General features: G+C 43.0%; 1 protein-coding gene across 3 annotated transcripts in view; it reads left to right on the top strand.

The window, feature by feature from the left end:
* Window positions 1-13,311, top strand: part of LOC117282949 — a 577,502-nt gene that overhangs the window by 323,645 nt on the left and 240,546 nt on the right. For all 3 annotated transcript variants that reach the window (XM_033754680.1, XM_033754682.1, XM_033754681.1), the window contains one exon: window positions 3,935-3,968. In XM_033754680.1, the coding sequence (XP_033610571.1) occupies window positions 3,935-3,968 (34 nt within the window). The remainder of the gene's footprint in view (window positions 1-3,934; window positions 3,969-13,311) is intronic.

Below are 13,311 nucleotides of genomic sequence, written 5' to 3'. Positions count from 1 at the left end.
CCTGTCGTCATGTGAACATCTTAGTTTGTGGATAACATTAATACGTGGTGAAGTCATTAAGTTCGTGGAATGTGGTTTTATCGCATCATATTAGAAGGCATTCACATACACTTACGCAGATCCACATCGGCCCTCAAAATAGTTGCCGTTGGCCTCTATGCAAGTCTGCCAACGTTGATATAGCTGCCGAAATCATTGCTGAAATATATTGGCAGTAAATTCCCGTACGGCACTTTGCAGCCATTCCACGAACTTATTGACTGTGGTGGTAGTTGTAAAGGGAAGCCAATGTGAAAGGAAGATTATGATCTTCTAGGATTTAAATTTACGTCCAATGCGGTAGATATCTATTAACGTTTCGGAGTAACTTTCTACTCACATCTTCAGTGTAGAAGATTTATATTTTATGGATTATTTTACAACACTCTCAGTATCTTGTAAATATAGGGTACAGTATCGAATAGTATTAACGAATGATGACATAGAAGGGATTTGGAAGGAAGTGGTTATAGCTTAATCGGGGTTATTTTCTCGGAATATGCTTCAAGTGACTTAGGTAAGTCACGATAGTTGGCGTTCTGACCAAAATTCGAACGATTGCCTATCAAATATACAAGTAGAACGTTACCACTACGCTAACCTGCTCGCTGGAAGACTTCTTGTACCCCTGGGAGACGGCAACCACGGTGAGAGTTCCCATACATCATGGCGTGAAAGGCATTTGAAGCCGGGCAACTTCTCAAATTGCGTGATGCAGGCGTACAGCAAGAACATCAGCGAAGCCTCGTCCTCTCTCCAAATGAAGTTACAAATACTTTATTAACAAAGAAATTTTAACATCCCTGGAATGACTTAACTGTGTTCGTGAGCACGAGTGCCTTTGTTAAAATAAATTGCTTGTTAAGTAAATATGAGAAATGAAGCGGCGGAGAGAACGCAAACCAGACTTGGCCTGTGAAACTCGCACCGGGGCTTGGCTGAAAGAAATTCACAGAAGACGTGCTGACACGCGAACCTGACCTCTAAATTGTGACCCGGCTCTGCGACCGAACAGAGGCGAGATCATCAGACAAGAAGTGGCTACGATTTCAGTCTTCAAGAAATTAACTTGACTTCACTTGAATAGATGTATTGATTAAAATATAGCGTGTATTAGTGTTCTTTGAAGATTATGATGGTGTGTTTACGGTAAGATACATCGTTATCAGTAGTAGCATTCTCATGAACTCAGCAATACTAGGCTTAACCCTATAAGTGCCAAGCGTCGCAATTTTCGACCGTTTTAAATATTGCTATATCTGACAGCATGTGACATCTGTTGGCATTTTGTCTTAACTATATGGTCAAGAAATATTTCAGTTAGTTTCCTTCCATGTATTTGATGTTCTTAGAGAAATTTCATGGACATATTGACCCACGAAAGAGAATAGCTTTCGCAATCCAAAGTGTCGTCTTGCCAGCATAGGAATTAAAGGATACATTTTTAGGATTGTCCGTGTTCCTAAATATTCTATGCATATTTTGTTGTATTTGCGATTCTCCCAACTGTTATTATGAAAGTGGCTGGCTTATAGAAAGGACGCAATGCAGTCTGGAAAAGTGTTGCGATATTTCGGTGGAAAATACTGTCGTCTTCTTCAGGAACTAAGAGTAAGTCGAGCTTTAATCCAGAAAGAAGCAAGCAGCAAGCGATTTGCTTGCTTCTCTTATTCTTCAAGCTTGAATACGGAGGCAGAACGTTCCTCCGAAACGTCGATAAGCTACGAGATTGAACGTCGTCAAGGAAAGTTAGTCTAACTGTAATGCTCTAGAGATATATAGGGAAGGTTCTCTGTTCGAATCCTGGCCGGAACACCATCTACACTGACCGAGAATTTTTGGAGTTTTCCTCACTCGATCCAGACAAAATGCGGGAGTGTACGTGAAGTAGGCCACGACCGCTGCTTTGCCAATCCCTTTCGATTGATCATCAATTATCTTACCATTCCTTGTCGTATAGCGTCTTAACCCTTTAAAGCCCAATGGTTAATATATGTACCACCTCCAGTTGGTTGAGGCACTATGCTACAAGCCGGAAGGTCGCGGGTTCGATTTCCGATGAGGTCGTTGGATTTTTCAATTGACGTTAACCTTCCAGCTGCACTATGACCCTGGAGTTGACTCAATCTCTAACAGAAATGAGTACCAGGAATCTTCCTGGGGGTAAAGGGCGGCCGGTTCGTAAGGCTGACAACCTTACCGCCATCTATGAGCCGATTGTCTAGAAAACGTGAGAGCCTTGACGTCTCACAACCCTACGGGTCTCCACGGCCTGTTACAGGAATAGCGTTACCTTTTACTTTACCACCTGCTTCAACATAATAAAACTCTGCATTCTGCACACACAATCCCACATATTGCGATAATGGGATTTGTGGGCTTGAAGCCGTCATAGCATTTATCCCCCCTACCCGAACATTGAAAAGCATGGAATGAATCATTAGCCTTGGGTTGCTTCTCAAGTGGAGCGCATGCTACAGAAGGGACTGAACTCACGGACCTTCAGCTTACGTGAAGGGCATACTAAGTATTCTGGGACCACCGCGCGAGTTGCCATCACTCTTAAGACAAATCTTCTGTCTCCTCTACTTAACGTGAACCCCCTAATTCGTGCATACATCCAACGTTACACTCGAGATATCTCGTGTGTATTTGCCTATACTGTACAAGGCCCTTTCTCCCACTATAATTATCGTCTGTGTACACTAAACCAAATTAATAAATCAGGTAGTAACCTTCCCATAGAACCCCAGGTCTCCTATCCTCACAAACATGGGACTCGTGGGCTCCACCAGCAATCGACTTATCGCCTAATTGAAAGGTTTTTACTTTATTGTTTGTTTGTTGCCCATATCACATAACATAATCAGCTGGGCTAAGTGAATTGGTTCCTGGTCCAGCGCGGGGGAGAGGGGTGGGGTGGAAGAGAGACGTGAATTTATTACACTCATTCCCCCTTGACCATGCACGATCTGGAACCACTGTCCGACTGGCCAACGCTTCGATTCTCTGTGCTAACATTTAAATTCATGTGAATAAAAATCCAGTGATCAACATCCTGAAATATTTTCTGACTCCGTTTGTTGATCGGGATAACATTTGATAAACCAAGTACTAAACGAGTTAGTAAGGAAGGGGGGGGGGTCCTCTGGAGTAGTTTTTGGGAGGTGCTGGATTCGGGTCTCGGTCATAGCACCGGATAATATATTCATAAAGTTCCTAATAAGTTTGGTTTTGTTGGTATATGTCAGATTATCATTGGCACAGTGGCGTCCGTAGTCTAGGGGTAACGTTCCCACCTCATGACTCAAGGTACGGAGGTCGTGGAATTTTTAAGGGCGGAAAAATTCAGGGAACAACTCCTCCGGAGGGACTTTAAGCCGTGGGTCCCGTGTCGTAGATTTACGGCACGTAAAAGATCCTCATGTCTCTAGGAGACCTCTGAGCAATATTATGTAAAAAGTTTCCCGCCCAAGTATTTTCCAATGCCTCCGATAGATGGGGGAAATATCGGGTACCTCTGCCAGTAGAGGGGCCGAACTCGCTGGCTGAACGGGGCTGATAGCAAGCACCAGTATCGGAAGGGTATGGCGACTGGTAGAATATCAAAGGGGGACGTACAATAGATCAACAACTTGTCGCGGTGCATGGGGAAACCCACCCCCTCTAATAATGAATGAATGAATGAATCATTGGCACAGTTATATTGTGCTGTAAGGAACAGTATTTTTTTTCTTTATCTAATTATTTTAATATATTTAAAATTAAGTATTATTTGGAAAGTTCGTTGAATCATTTCTTTTATGCATTTCTTCCTTTCCTCTGTTCCTTTCACACTTTTGTTTCCTTATTTCCGTGCTAAGATATCGAATTAAGTTGCATCTTTTTCTTTCAGATGGAGCAGATTCGAACAGACACCTGCCACTTATGTGAGTACATGAAAACTACTAAAGCATAAGAATGTATTTATATTAATGCACACATAGGTAATACTCATAAACCATCTATTATCTATTACTACGATACGCCGCGCCATCTGTTATCAGACTCTGCGGTCAGCTAATATGTAAGCCATCAGATCTGGCCTGCATCATTGTTCCTAGGGATTGTCCGGAACCGGCGCAGAGCGAACGTTGGGCGCTTCTTTTTGTATAGAGAGGAATGTTATAATCTCCAACAAGCAAACTGAAGTATGTTATTATTAGTTTATTATACATTATGTTAATTTTCTACCAATGTTTGTGTGCTGTGTTTTGTTTGAACGTGTTTATTTGTGTTATTTGTCTGTTGTCTTATTGTAACACCACTGCCACCGGGTGAAAACCCATTTGCAGTTAAATAATAATAATAATAATACTAATAATGATAATGATGATAATAATAATAATAATAATAGTATATCAGAGAAGGAAGCCGGTTAGATCAGAATGACATACTGTTGAGCAGAGTGGTTGCGCTGTCTGAGTGACGAAATATTTTGCCCGCTCAAACATTGGGATCGTAGTTTCGAATCTCACTCGTGATATAAATGTTCAGAAACTTTGCCCATCTTCGGAAACAAATTATCATATAACTACCAAGAGGAAAGAGAGTTGTTGGCAGACCAAGGAAGAGATGGAGCTGTCCTTTTACCTAATCCCTGAATGTAGGTGATATAATTCTGTAGTCTGGAGAACCTCTGATATGGACAGTACGCCACTGACGTTCACTTGCTGAATGACGCAACTGAGGAACAAAAGGAACTAGATAGAAACGAGTGGGAGGAGGTGATGAAATTGTGATGATGAAGAATAATATAAAAGAAGAAGAAAGCTGAAAGGATGGTCTGTGGGAGGGGGGGTTGTGTAAAACGAAACGTGGGAATGCGGATAGAAAGACGGACGCTGGGGCGGCCCGAAGAAATCCACCCCGTATCTCCTGATAGCCCAGTTTGAGCCAGATATCACGCAACAAAGGGCCCTGATTATGTTACTTTTAAAAGGTAAGAGCCGGGATAGCTCAGTCGATATAGTGACCAGCCTAAGAGATGAATGGCCTAGGAATCCAGGTTCGATTTCCAACAATGGCCATGAATTTTTTTATTCTTTCACAGCGTCGTGAATGCTCTTGGGGACCACCGGTGGCCCTTTGGGCCTGGATAGCTCAGTCAAAACAGTGACTAGGCTGCGGTTTAAGGGCTGAGAAGTCCGAGTTCGATTCGTGCCTCCACACTGGTCATGTGACCCACTCAGCCTCATTTCCGGTGGGTACTGCTATCTTTATTGGCCCGAATAGCTCAATGCAGTGAGCAGGCTGTGGCCTGAACGAATTGGGGCTCTATTCCCGCCAGAGGACGTAACTTCCTCTGTGGGCCCCACCCAGCCTCCTACCCAACGGGGACCGGGTCCTTATTACCCGTGAAGCTGACTGTTCGTCTCCGTAGGGTTAATCCATGGAGCTATGCCTGCACGCCACCATACGTATTCATGGGGATGCTTACCTCTGTTTGTAACTTACATCTCCCAACGTAAGTGCTCTTACTGACACTGCATGAAGCTTACTGAATATCTGGGTTAGTTGTGCTCTTGTATGTGCAGTGTCTCTCTTAAATAAGTGAGGAAAGAGGAGTTCGGTATCACGGAAGAGGTTAATGATAACAGACAAGTACTGAACTCTAAAGTGCCGTCCCTGACAAAGATGAGGTAACATGAGAATGGGGAAAATTACGTAATGAGGAACGTTTACTTGTACATGTCTGTGGTAGGTTTCCGTTGTTTGAAAACTTCACATAAAATTGCAGGAAAATTTTTTATCTGTTGGTGGGGAGAAGTGTTCTGTTTCAGAACGATGTATGCCGGTCGTAACACGGGAGTATTCAATAACAGACGAATTGTGTAATTCAAAGAGTGATCTGTAACAGAAGGGAAGTGACACGAGCATGGAAAAAAGAATTACGTAGTAACAAATTTGGTAATTTGTTGTAAGTTTCGAAATATTTAAGGCCGCGTTTATTAAGACTAATTCTTACTTTCCGTTTCCCAGAATTCGTATAACATCCCGTTAACAGAGAACTATGAGTCATTAGTATTGTTTTCTTTGATGTGACCCCGTGTAGACCGATAGAAATTCACTGACGTTTCGGAGGAACATACTGTCTACGTCTTTGCTCTCCATCTTCTTGCTGGCTAAATGCTTGGATCTTTTTTCAACTCTGAAGATGGAGGCAGTAAATCCCTCTGAGGCGGCGGAAAAGACCCGAGTATACGAGTCACACCCTGGAAGACATTAATCTGCATAGTTACCGCTGTGAGAACCTACGTCAGGTACGCTCCAATTCCCACAGCCGAGGGCAAGACACTGTTATGGTGCGGTGTGTACGAGTAGATGTACTGATGTGCGAGGGTGGAGTCTGGGAGCCTGTGCTGCCATCTGAAAGCAGCAGACCCCGAACCAGTCGATCTCACCACCAATTGCCACGCTTTAGATTGTATCGATATATCGCGTGACACTTCCACCAACGTGTTGCGCGCGTACCCCTGAGGGGAGAGTGTTTACGAGTTATGGAATGTACAGAGATTCAACCTGTAAGAAAGGGAGGGACGGAAAATGTAGCACTCAAACAAACAAAGAAAAACCTCCATGGCCTATAGTCCGCAAGCGAACTATACCGACCGAGCGACCGGCATTTGTCGGCAAAGTTAGTGCCTATTTTTGCGGATAGAGTGTGTCACGTGGTCCGCGAAACGGATCCCCACGGCCGTTGATCTTGGTTTTCTAGACCGAAATGTAACACTCACGGACACACTACATGTAAAAATATTTGTGCTAGAAACTGAAGAGACGGGATAACGTGCGCAATCTAGGTTCTAGATAATGCAAATACCCCTCCTGTGACCTAGGAGAAGGTGTAGGTGAAACGCGATAGAGAAAATCTCTTGACCCTGCAGGAAATCAAACCCCAGTTCCTCCGTCGCGTATTTGAATAAATATATTGTTTTATCACATATTTCAGATCATTTTATTGAGATTTTACGGTGTCGCTCCCATCTCAGAGATTAGCACGGCCATTTTTGTATGAATATTTAATGGCGTGGGGTGTCATAATGTTCAAACGAAATTTAATTAAATTTCATAAATGTCTTGAATATTTTCACAGGGACTGCATACACATAAAAATGGTATTGTATGCCAGTATTAGTATAAAATAAGGAACTATGGTTAGAATATTAGTCACGACCACTTCCAAAACACAACTTCCAGTTACCGTCTATGATGGGTCGCGCCATAGCTCAAGCGGTTAGTCGCTGGCTTCCCATCGCGGCGGCCCGGATTCGATCCCGGGTCTAGTCAAGTGGGATTTGTGGTGGACAAAGTGGCGCTGAGGCAGGTTTTCCCCAAGTACTTCGGTTTCCCATGCCAATCTTGATTCCACCAAGTGCTCCACAATCATCCTCACCTATCATCTGGGGTTGGTACAATAGGCAAGAAGTGGCCGCAGTACAGGGGACTTAGTCCCACCTCACTAGCAATAAAAAAAAACGCCTATAATCATCGGAACGCATAGCATGCAGCACTACGAAATCGCAGTAGCTGGTTCAGCTTATTCAATTAAACTGAACGTACCGTTCTTTATAGTTCTATGTCTTGCGAAGTACTCTGTTACAGGACTTGATTTGTTGCCCGGATTTCACCTAGATAAGTTTTTGCCTGTCTAACGAATTAACTCAGTGGATCTGAATTCTTGAGAAGCTGCCAATCGCTCAGCTATTCAAGAACTTTCCAGAATTTTATGGATCCTGGAGGCTCATCACCGTATTCCCAAGAGCCTCCAACTGGTCCTTATTCTCAGACCGATGAATCCAGTTCATATCATCCCAACATATTTCTGTACGATCCATTTCAGTATTACCTTCCCACGTAGGTCTAGATCTTCATAGTAGTCTCTTTCTGTCTGGCTTTTCTACCAAAATGTTATATGCACTTATCATCCATGCGCGCTACACTCCCTGCTCAGCTTTTCCTCCTTGACGTTATTCTAATTATATTTGACGAATGGTGCAATTTATAATGCAATTTTCACCACCTTTCTACAATTTCATCTCTCTTCGGTCGAAATGTTCTCTCCAGGACCACGAGCTCAAACACAGTACCTTCATAATATTATGTGTATAAGTGACAATACCTCCAGTCTAGGGTTTATGTCGACGCATAAATCGGAAAAATGATTGTAGTGGCGTTGATGGCAAGGGAACTTAATTGTGATGAATTTAAGTCGCGAGGGCTGCATGAGGAGAGCAGAATAGCAACTTTGGAACCATCTCAGCATTTGCATGAAGACAGAGTAATTATACGGAATGAGAGCAAGAGAATATGCTCAGCTAGAAAATGATGCAAAACCGAAAATCTGTCAGGTTTTCAAAAGATGGAGCATGACGTTCAGTTGTGAATGTAATCAAGATCCAAATAGATGGATATTTAAAAACTCAGTTCGTATCTCACAGGAAACACATTACGTCTCCGCTACAGAGCCCAACCGGTTAATGCAGAAAACTTAGTCCGTACCTCATGGGAAACACATTACGTCTCCTTTACAAAACCCAACCGGTTAATGCTGTTTAGGGAAACTGTCGCTGTTTATTATGAGAACCATACGGAACACACAAATAAACTCTGTGGGCAGAAAACTCAGTCCGTACCTCCCAGGAAACACATTACGTCTCCGCTACAAAGCCCAACCGGTTAATGCTGTTTAGGGAAACAGTTGCTGTTTATTGTTAGAACCATATGGAACACAGAAATACACTATATTGGCGTAAAAGTCAGTTCGTGCCTCACAGGAAACACATTACGTCTCCCCTACAAATCCTAACCGGTTAATGCTGTTTAGGGAAACAGTTGCTGTTTATTGTTAGAACCATATGGAACACAGAAATACACTATATTGGCGTAAAAGTCAGTTCGTGCCTCACAGGAAACACATTACATCTCCGCTACAAAGCCCAACCTGTTAATGCTGTTTAGGGAAACAGTCGCTGTTTATTGTGAGAACCATACGAAACCCATAATTACACCCTAGATATATGTGTAAAATACAGGTTTTCTTTTATGTTAGAGCAGGCTGTGCGTATATTAACCGCTGAGCTGCAAAGGGTTAGGCCTCTACTATGTCTTCCATGCAGGAATTGGTAAAATGCTTTATGGTCGTGAACAAAAATGTCATGATCTCTTGCCTCGAAGAACAAAACAAATGAATGCTGCACCGCGCACCTGTAGCTCGCGTTGCTGAGGAAGGAGGGTCGATACAGATCCATCTTGTGGCATGGTCCCACCCAACACTCCCACACACCCAACCTCTCCAGCGCTGTGTTCCGGCCGGGAAGTCACAAGATACATATCAGCAAAAGTAGAAGAGTAGGGTTCGAACTCTGGTCCGCAGGCAATACTCGTGCATCCTCCACTGTTTTCCTTTGTTTCATAAAGAATCTCGTTTGACAAATTCTGATTGTTTCGATGGAAGCTTATTTTCTCGAATATGATTATCTTTTTTATTTACTTTTCCTAATTAAAAAAAAACGAAAGTAGGTTCATGCGATCTCCGTGCTGTCTGTGTGTCTGTAAATTTCCACTTACTAACTTTTGAGTGCCTGAAACAGTCTTCATGAAACTCGGTACGCATATCATGGCACATGAGCTCTTCTCAACGCCGTACTTCATAAATCCCTCCCTCCAGTCGTTGTGTATATCTCTTATTGTTGCTAGGCAAAGGCTCGTAAATGACGTTCCCGCTGCGAGGAATACACAAAAAACTAGAAGAATTGCTAGGTAACAACTCGGTAAATGTATTTCCGTGAAAACAAAGGTTTGTTGGAGTCGTTTTCCGTGCGGTCCGTGTCATATCGAGGGAAAGCCTGCGATTATTTATTCCAAGAACTTGTTTTTGTCTTGCTCCAAACACCTCCAAAGAAATTTGGGTAAGGCTGCGTATATACAGTCCTCAACAGTCTTAAGAATGATTTATTACATACGGTCGGGTAAAGTTCATGGCGACCTCTTCGTGTAAACTAGTATTGTAAAACTTAACATGAAACATGGTCTTATTTTAACCGGTTTGTGTAGCAACGTTAAACTTCAAGGAGCTGATTCCGATCAGTGGTTTCCTTCTTCACAGTGAACCTTCTGTTCTTGAATTACAAGACCTCACGAGGTCAGTTTTTATTGCTCCCGTGAGATATGATCACAGGGTCAGTGGAGGTATTGGCACAGGTCCTGCCACCTACCACAGTGTTCTGAAATTAAACCCGGCTTCACCAAATTTCTGTGCCTCCATGCGAACCCAGTGATCTTGAAATGTCGCCAGAAGTTTCAGTAAGAAATCCCAGAAAATTACAAGTATAAGGTAATGCAGTCCGCGTGCTTAATGAAGAGTTATGGGGGCATAACTCTACTATTCTTGACCTGGGCACTAGATAGAGGTAAGTTCTCAGCATCACGCCTCTGCCTCTCTACCCTCGGAGAATAAGGCCCCGGTACCCAGTTTATAGGAGGCTGCCGGGAATCGAACCCGGTTGCCCAGCCCGTAGCCCGTCGGTATACCGAATGAGTTGTCCGTAAGTGACTATAGACGAATATTATGTGGTATTTCAGGTTCTCACAGCAATGTCTGTGGAAGTTACTGTCTTCTGCCATGAAGATAGATGCAGAAATTGCCTTCGAAAAGGTAGTAAATACATATACGTAGACAGTTAAGAAGGGAAAGTGTTTTGGAATGTAAACACTGGACGTGACATCTCGTCTTCAACTGTTACAGGGCTAAATAATTTATTATGGATTATTGCGCCCTGAATCACTGTACATGGGAAAGTACTCTAGTCCCCCGCACTTGAGCTGAGCTTAGCTTAGCGGTATTGTTGCCTTTGAACAAAAAAGTGTTTCTGATTCATGAGTGTTCATTAAGGAAATCAGGTCACGAACTGAGGCACTGTGCACATTAAGGCTTAAGTGCCTTTATGACATGACGCTGCTTGTGATACACCGAGTTTTGAAAGCCCCTCCATCAGCCGCTCTGTTTTAGGGTTCACGGGTCAATGTAGACGTGTCTGTGCAGAAGTGGGCTATCTGCTGTAGAAAGGAAGGAAAAGGGAGACGAAAAGAAAGTGATGAAGAAAGGAAGGAAGAAAGAAAGAAACACTGATTGAAGAAATGGTAGAAGAAAAGATAAATTCAGAATATAAGGAGCGAGAGACAAAGGAGATGAGAAATAAAGGAGAGAGGGAAGAAATAGCGAAAAAGAAGAGAGAAAAAGGTAGGAACGCAGAAACAAGGAAAAGTTAGCAAAGAGAAAGATATAAAGAGTAAGACAAGAAGAGTGTGAGAATGTGAGAAGCGGAGATGCGCGAGAGAGAGGAAGGAAGAACCATGTGATGACAGAAGCAAAAGATAGAGAAATAAATTGGGATAAGGAGTGAGAGAAGAAGGAATAGAGTAATAAAGGGAACAGGAAGGAACAGATAGAAGATGTAACGTGATGGCTTCGTTCTGGATCCTTCTCACTTCATCATGTCTTAATTTTTGCCAAAGCTCTATTTGCACATTTTTAAGGATATTTGATATATGCAGGAAATGAAACAGCATATTTCCAGAGATTTTCTGAATTCCATGTACTGATACTGTACGCTTTTGTTGCTGATTAATCAGAACTGCTACAACACAAAGAGCAGAATGCCTACGCTTAATATGTTTTAGCTTCGTGGCCACAGAATTTGTAATTCTGAAAGATATTATTCCAAATGCCGGTCACGGTAGCCGAGCGGTCTAAGGCATGAACTGTCTTCGCTCGCTTGGAAACCGGGATCGTGGGTTCGAATCCCACTCAGGGCATGTTTAGTTTGTGTGTGTGTATGCGTTCTTCTATGTTTGTGTACAGGTAGAGGCCTTGCGACGAGTTGATCATCCGCCCAAGGAGTCCTACCGAATGTGTAAGATCTAGAAAAACCGAAGTGAACGGAGAAGTTCATGGAGGTAGGCCTAGGCCCACTGGGGCTGTAGTGCCAAGGAAAAAAAAAGTATTCCAAATTCCGATCGCAATGGCGCTAAGTCTAAGGCAAGAAATGTCTTCTCCCACTCAAACACTGAGGTCATATTTTTGAATCCCATTGGAAGCATGAACGTCTGTCCTTATTCAGAATGGGAACAGGCCAGAGGGACTGGCCCGTCAAGGTAGGAAGAGGAAGCGGAGGTGGAGGAGGAGGAGAAGGAGAAGATGGAAATAGTCCTAATTAATTACCACCTTTCCACCAATTATTCCAATTATATCTGCAGAAGTCATGGCGTATAGGTTAGTCATAGAAACCCAGATTTGTGCCACTTATGCCTGGAATACGATCCTAGCCGAGTCTACATGTGGACTGCCAAGGGACAATGCAACATTAGACCACTGCTTAGCCTGGGCCATAAAACAAAACAAGATCAAGAAGTCTAACCACTTGGCGTTCCACTGGTCAACCTGGAACACTTTTGAATTTCTGGTCTACAGAGAAATAAAACAGACAGAGAGAAAGGTGTTATGTGTAGAGAGAACAGTGAACAACAACGGAAGATATTCTCTGTCCATAAAAATAAACTAAAATATCCTTTTGTGTTCAAACTTACAAAAGAACGGGCCCACCCGGAATTCATGTAGTGGAACTATATAAGAACTGTACCATTAGTTTGATGGTGCTGCAAAATGGGGCACATACGTGTATAGTCTGTCTTTCTTCGCCTGGCATCTGGTTTGGTTACGAGGATAAGTGAGAAGTATGCCAAGATATAGTGGGATAGCGGTTGAAGCGGTACTATTGGAAGGGATGGAGGTAGATGCAGTGTAGTTCTCACAATAAACAGCGACTGTTTCCCTAAACAGCATTAATCAGTTGGGCTTTGTAGCGGAGACGTAATGTGTTTTCTATGAGGTACGAACTGAATGTTTGCATATATATATAATACGTAATACTTAGAAGAAACTTATTCTTCAAAATTTAGTGAAACACTGCGCCATGAAGTCGTATTGGGGAGTGGAGGCATACCTCCATATATTCTTAACCCCAACGCTAGATAGAGGTGACTGGTCAACTTCACACCCCGGTCGTTTAACCCCATGGAAAGGAGATTCCTATACCAATTGTATAGGAGGCTGGGTGGACCCCAGAACCAGTGGATAAGAGGAAAACCTGACGTGACCTCGATCGGTCCAGCCTAGCCACTGTAAGGACAGAATGTGAGAATTCTAAGTAGAATAATCGCGTACTTATCCCG

Source organism: Cryptotermes secundus, unplaced genomic scaffold (assembly GCF_002891405.2).
Source record: "Cryptotermes secundus unplaced genomic scaffold, Csec_1.0 scaffold247, whole genome shotgun sequence".
Taxonomy (NCBI): domain Eukaryota; kingdom Metazoa; phylum Arthropoda; class Insecta; order Blattodea; family Kalotermitidae; genus Cryptotermes; species Cryptotermes secundus.
The sequence above is the reverse complement of the archived record's forward strand: the minus strand, read 5'-3'. Positions and strand labels throughout refer to the sequence as shown.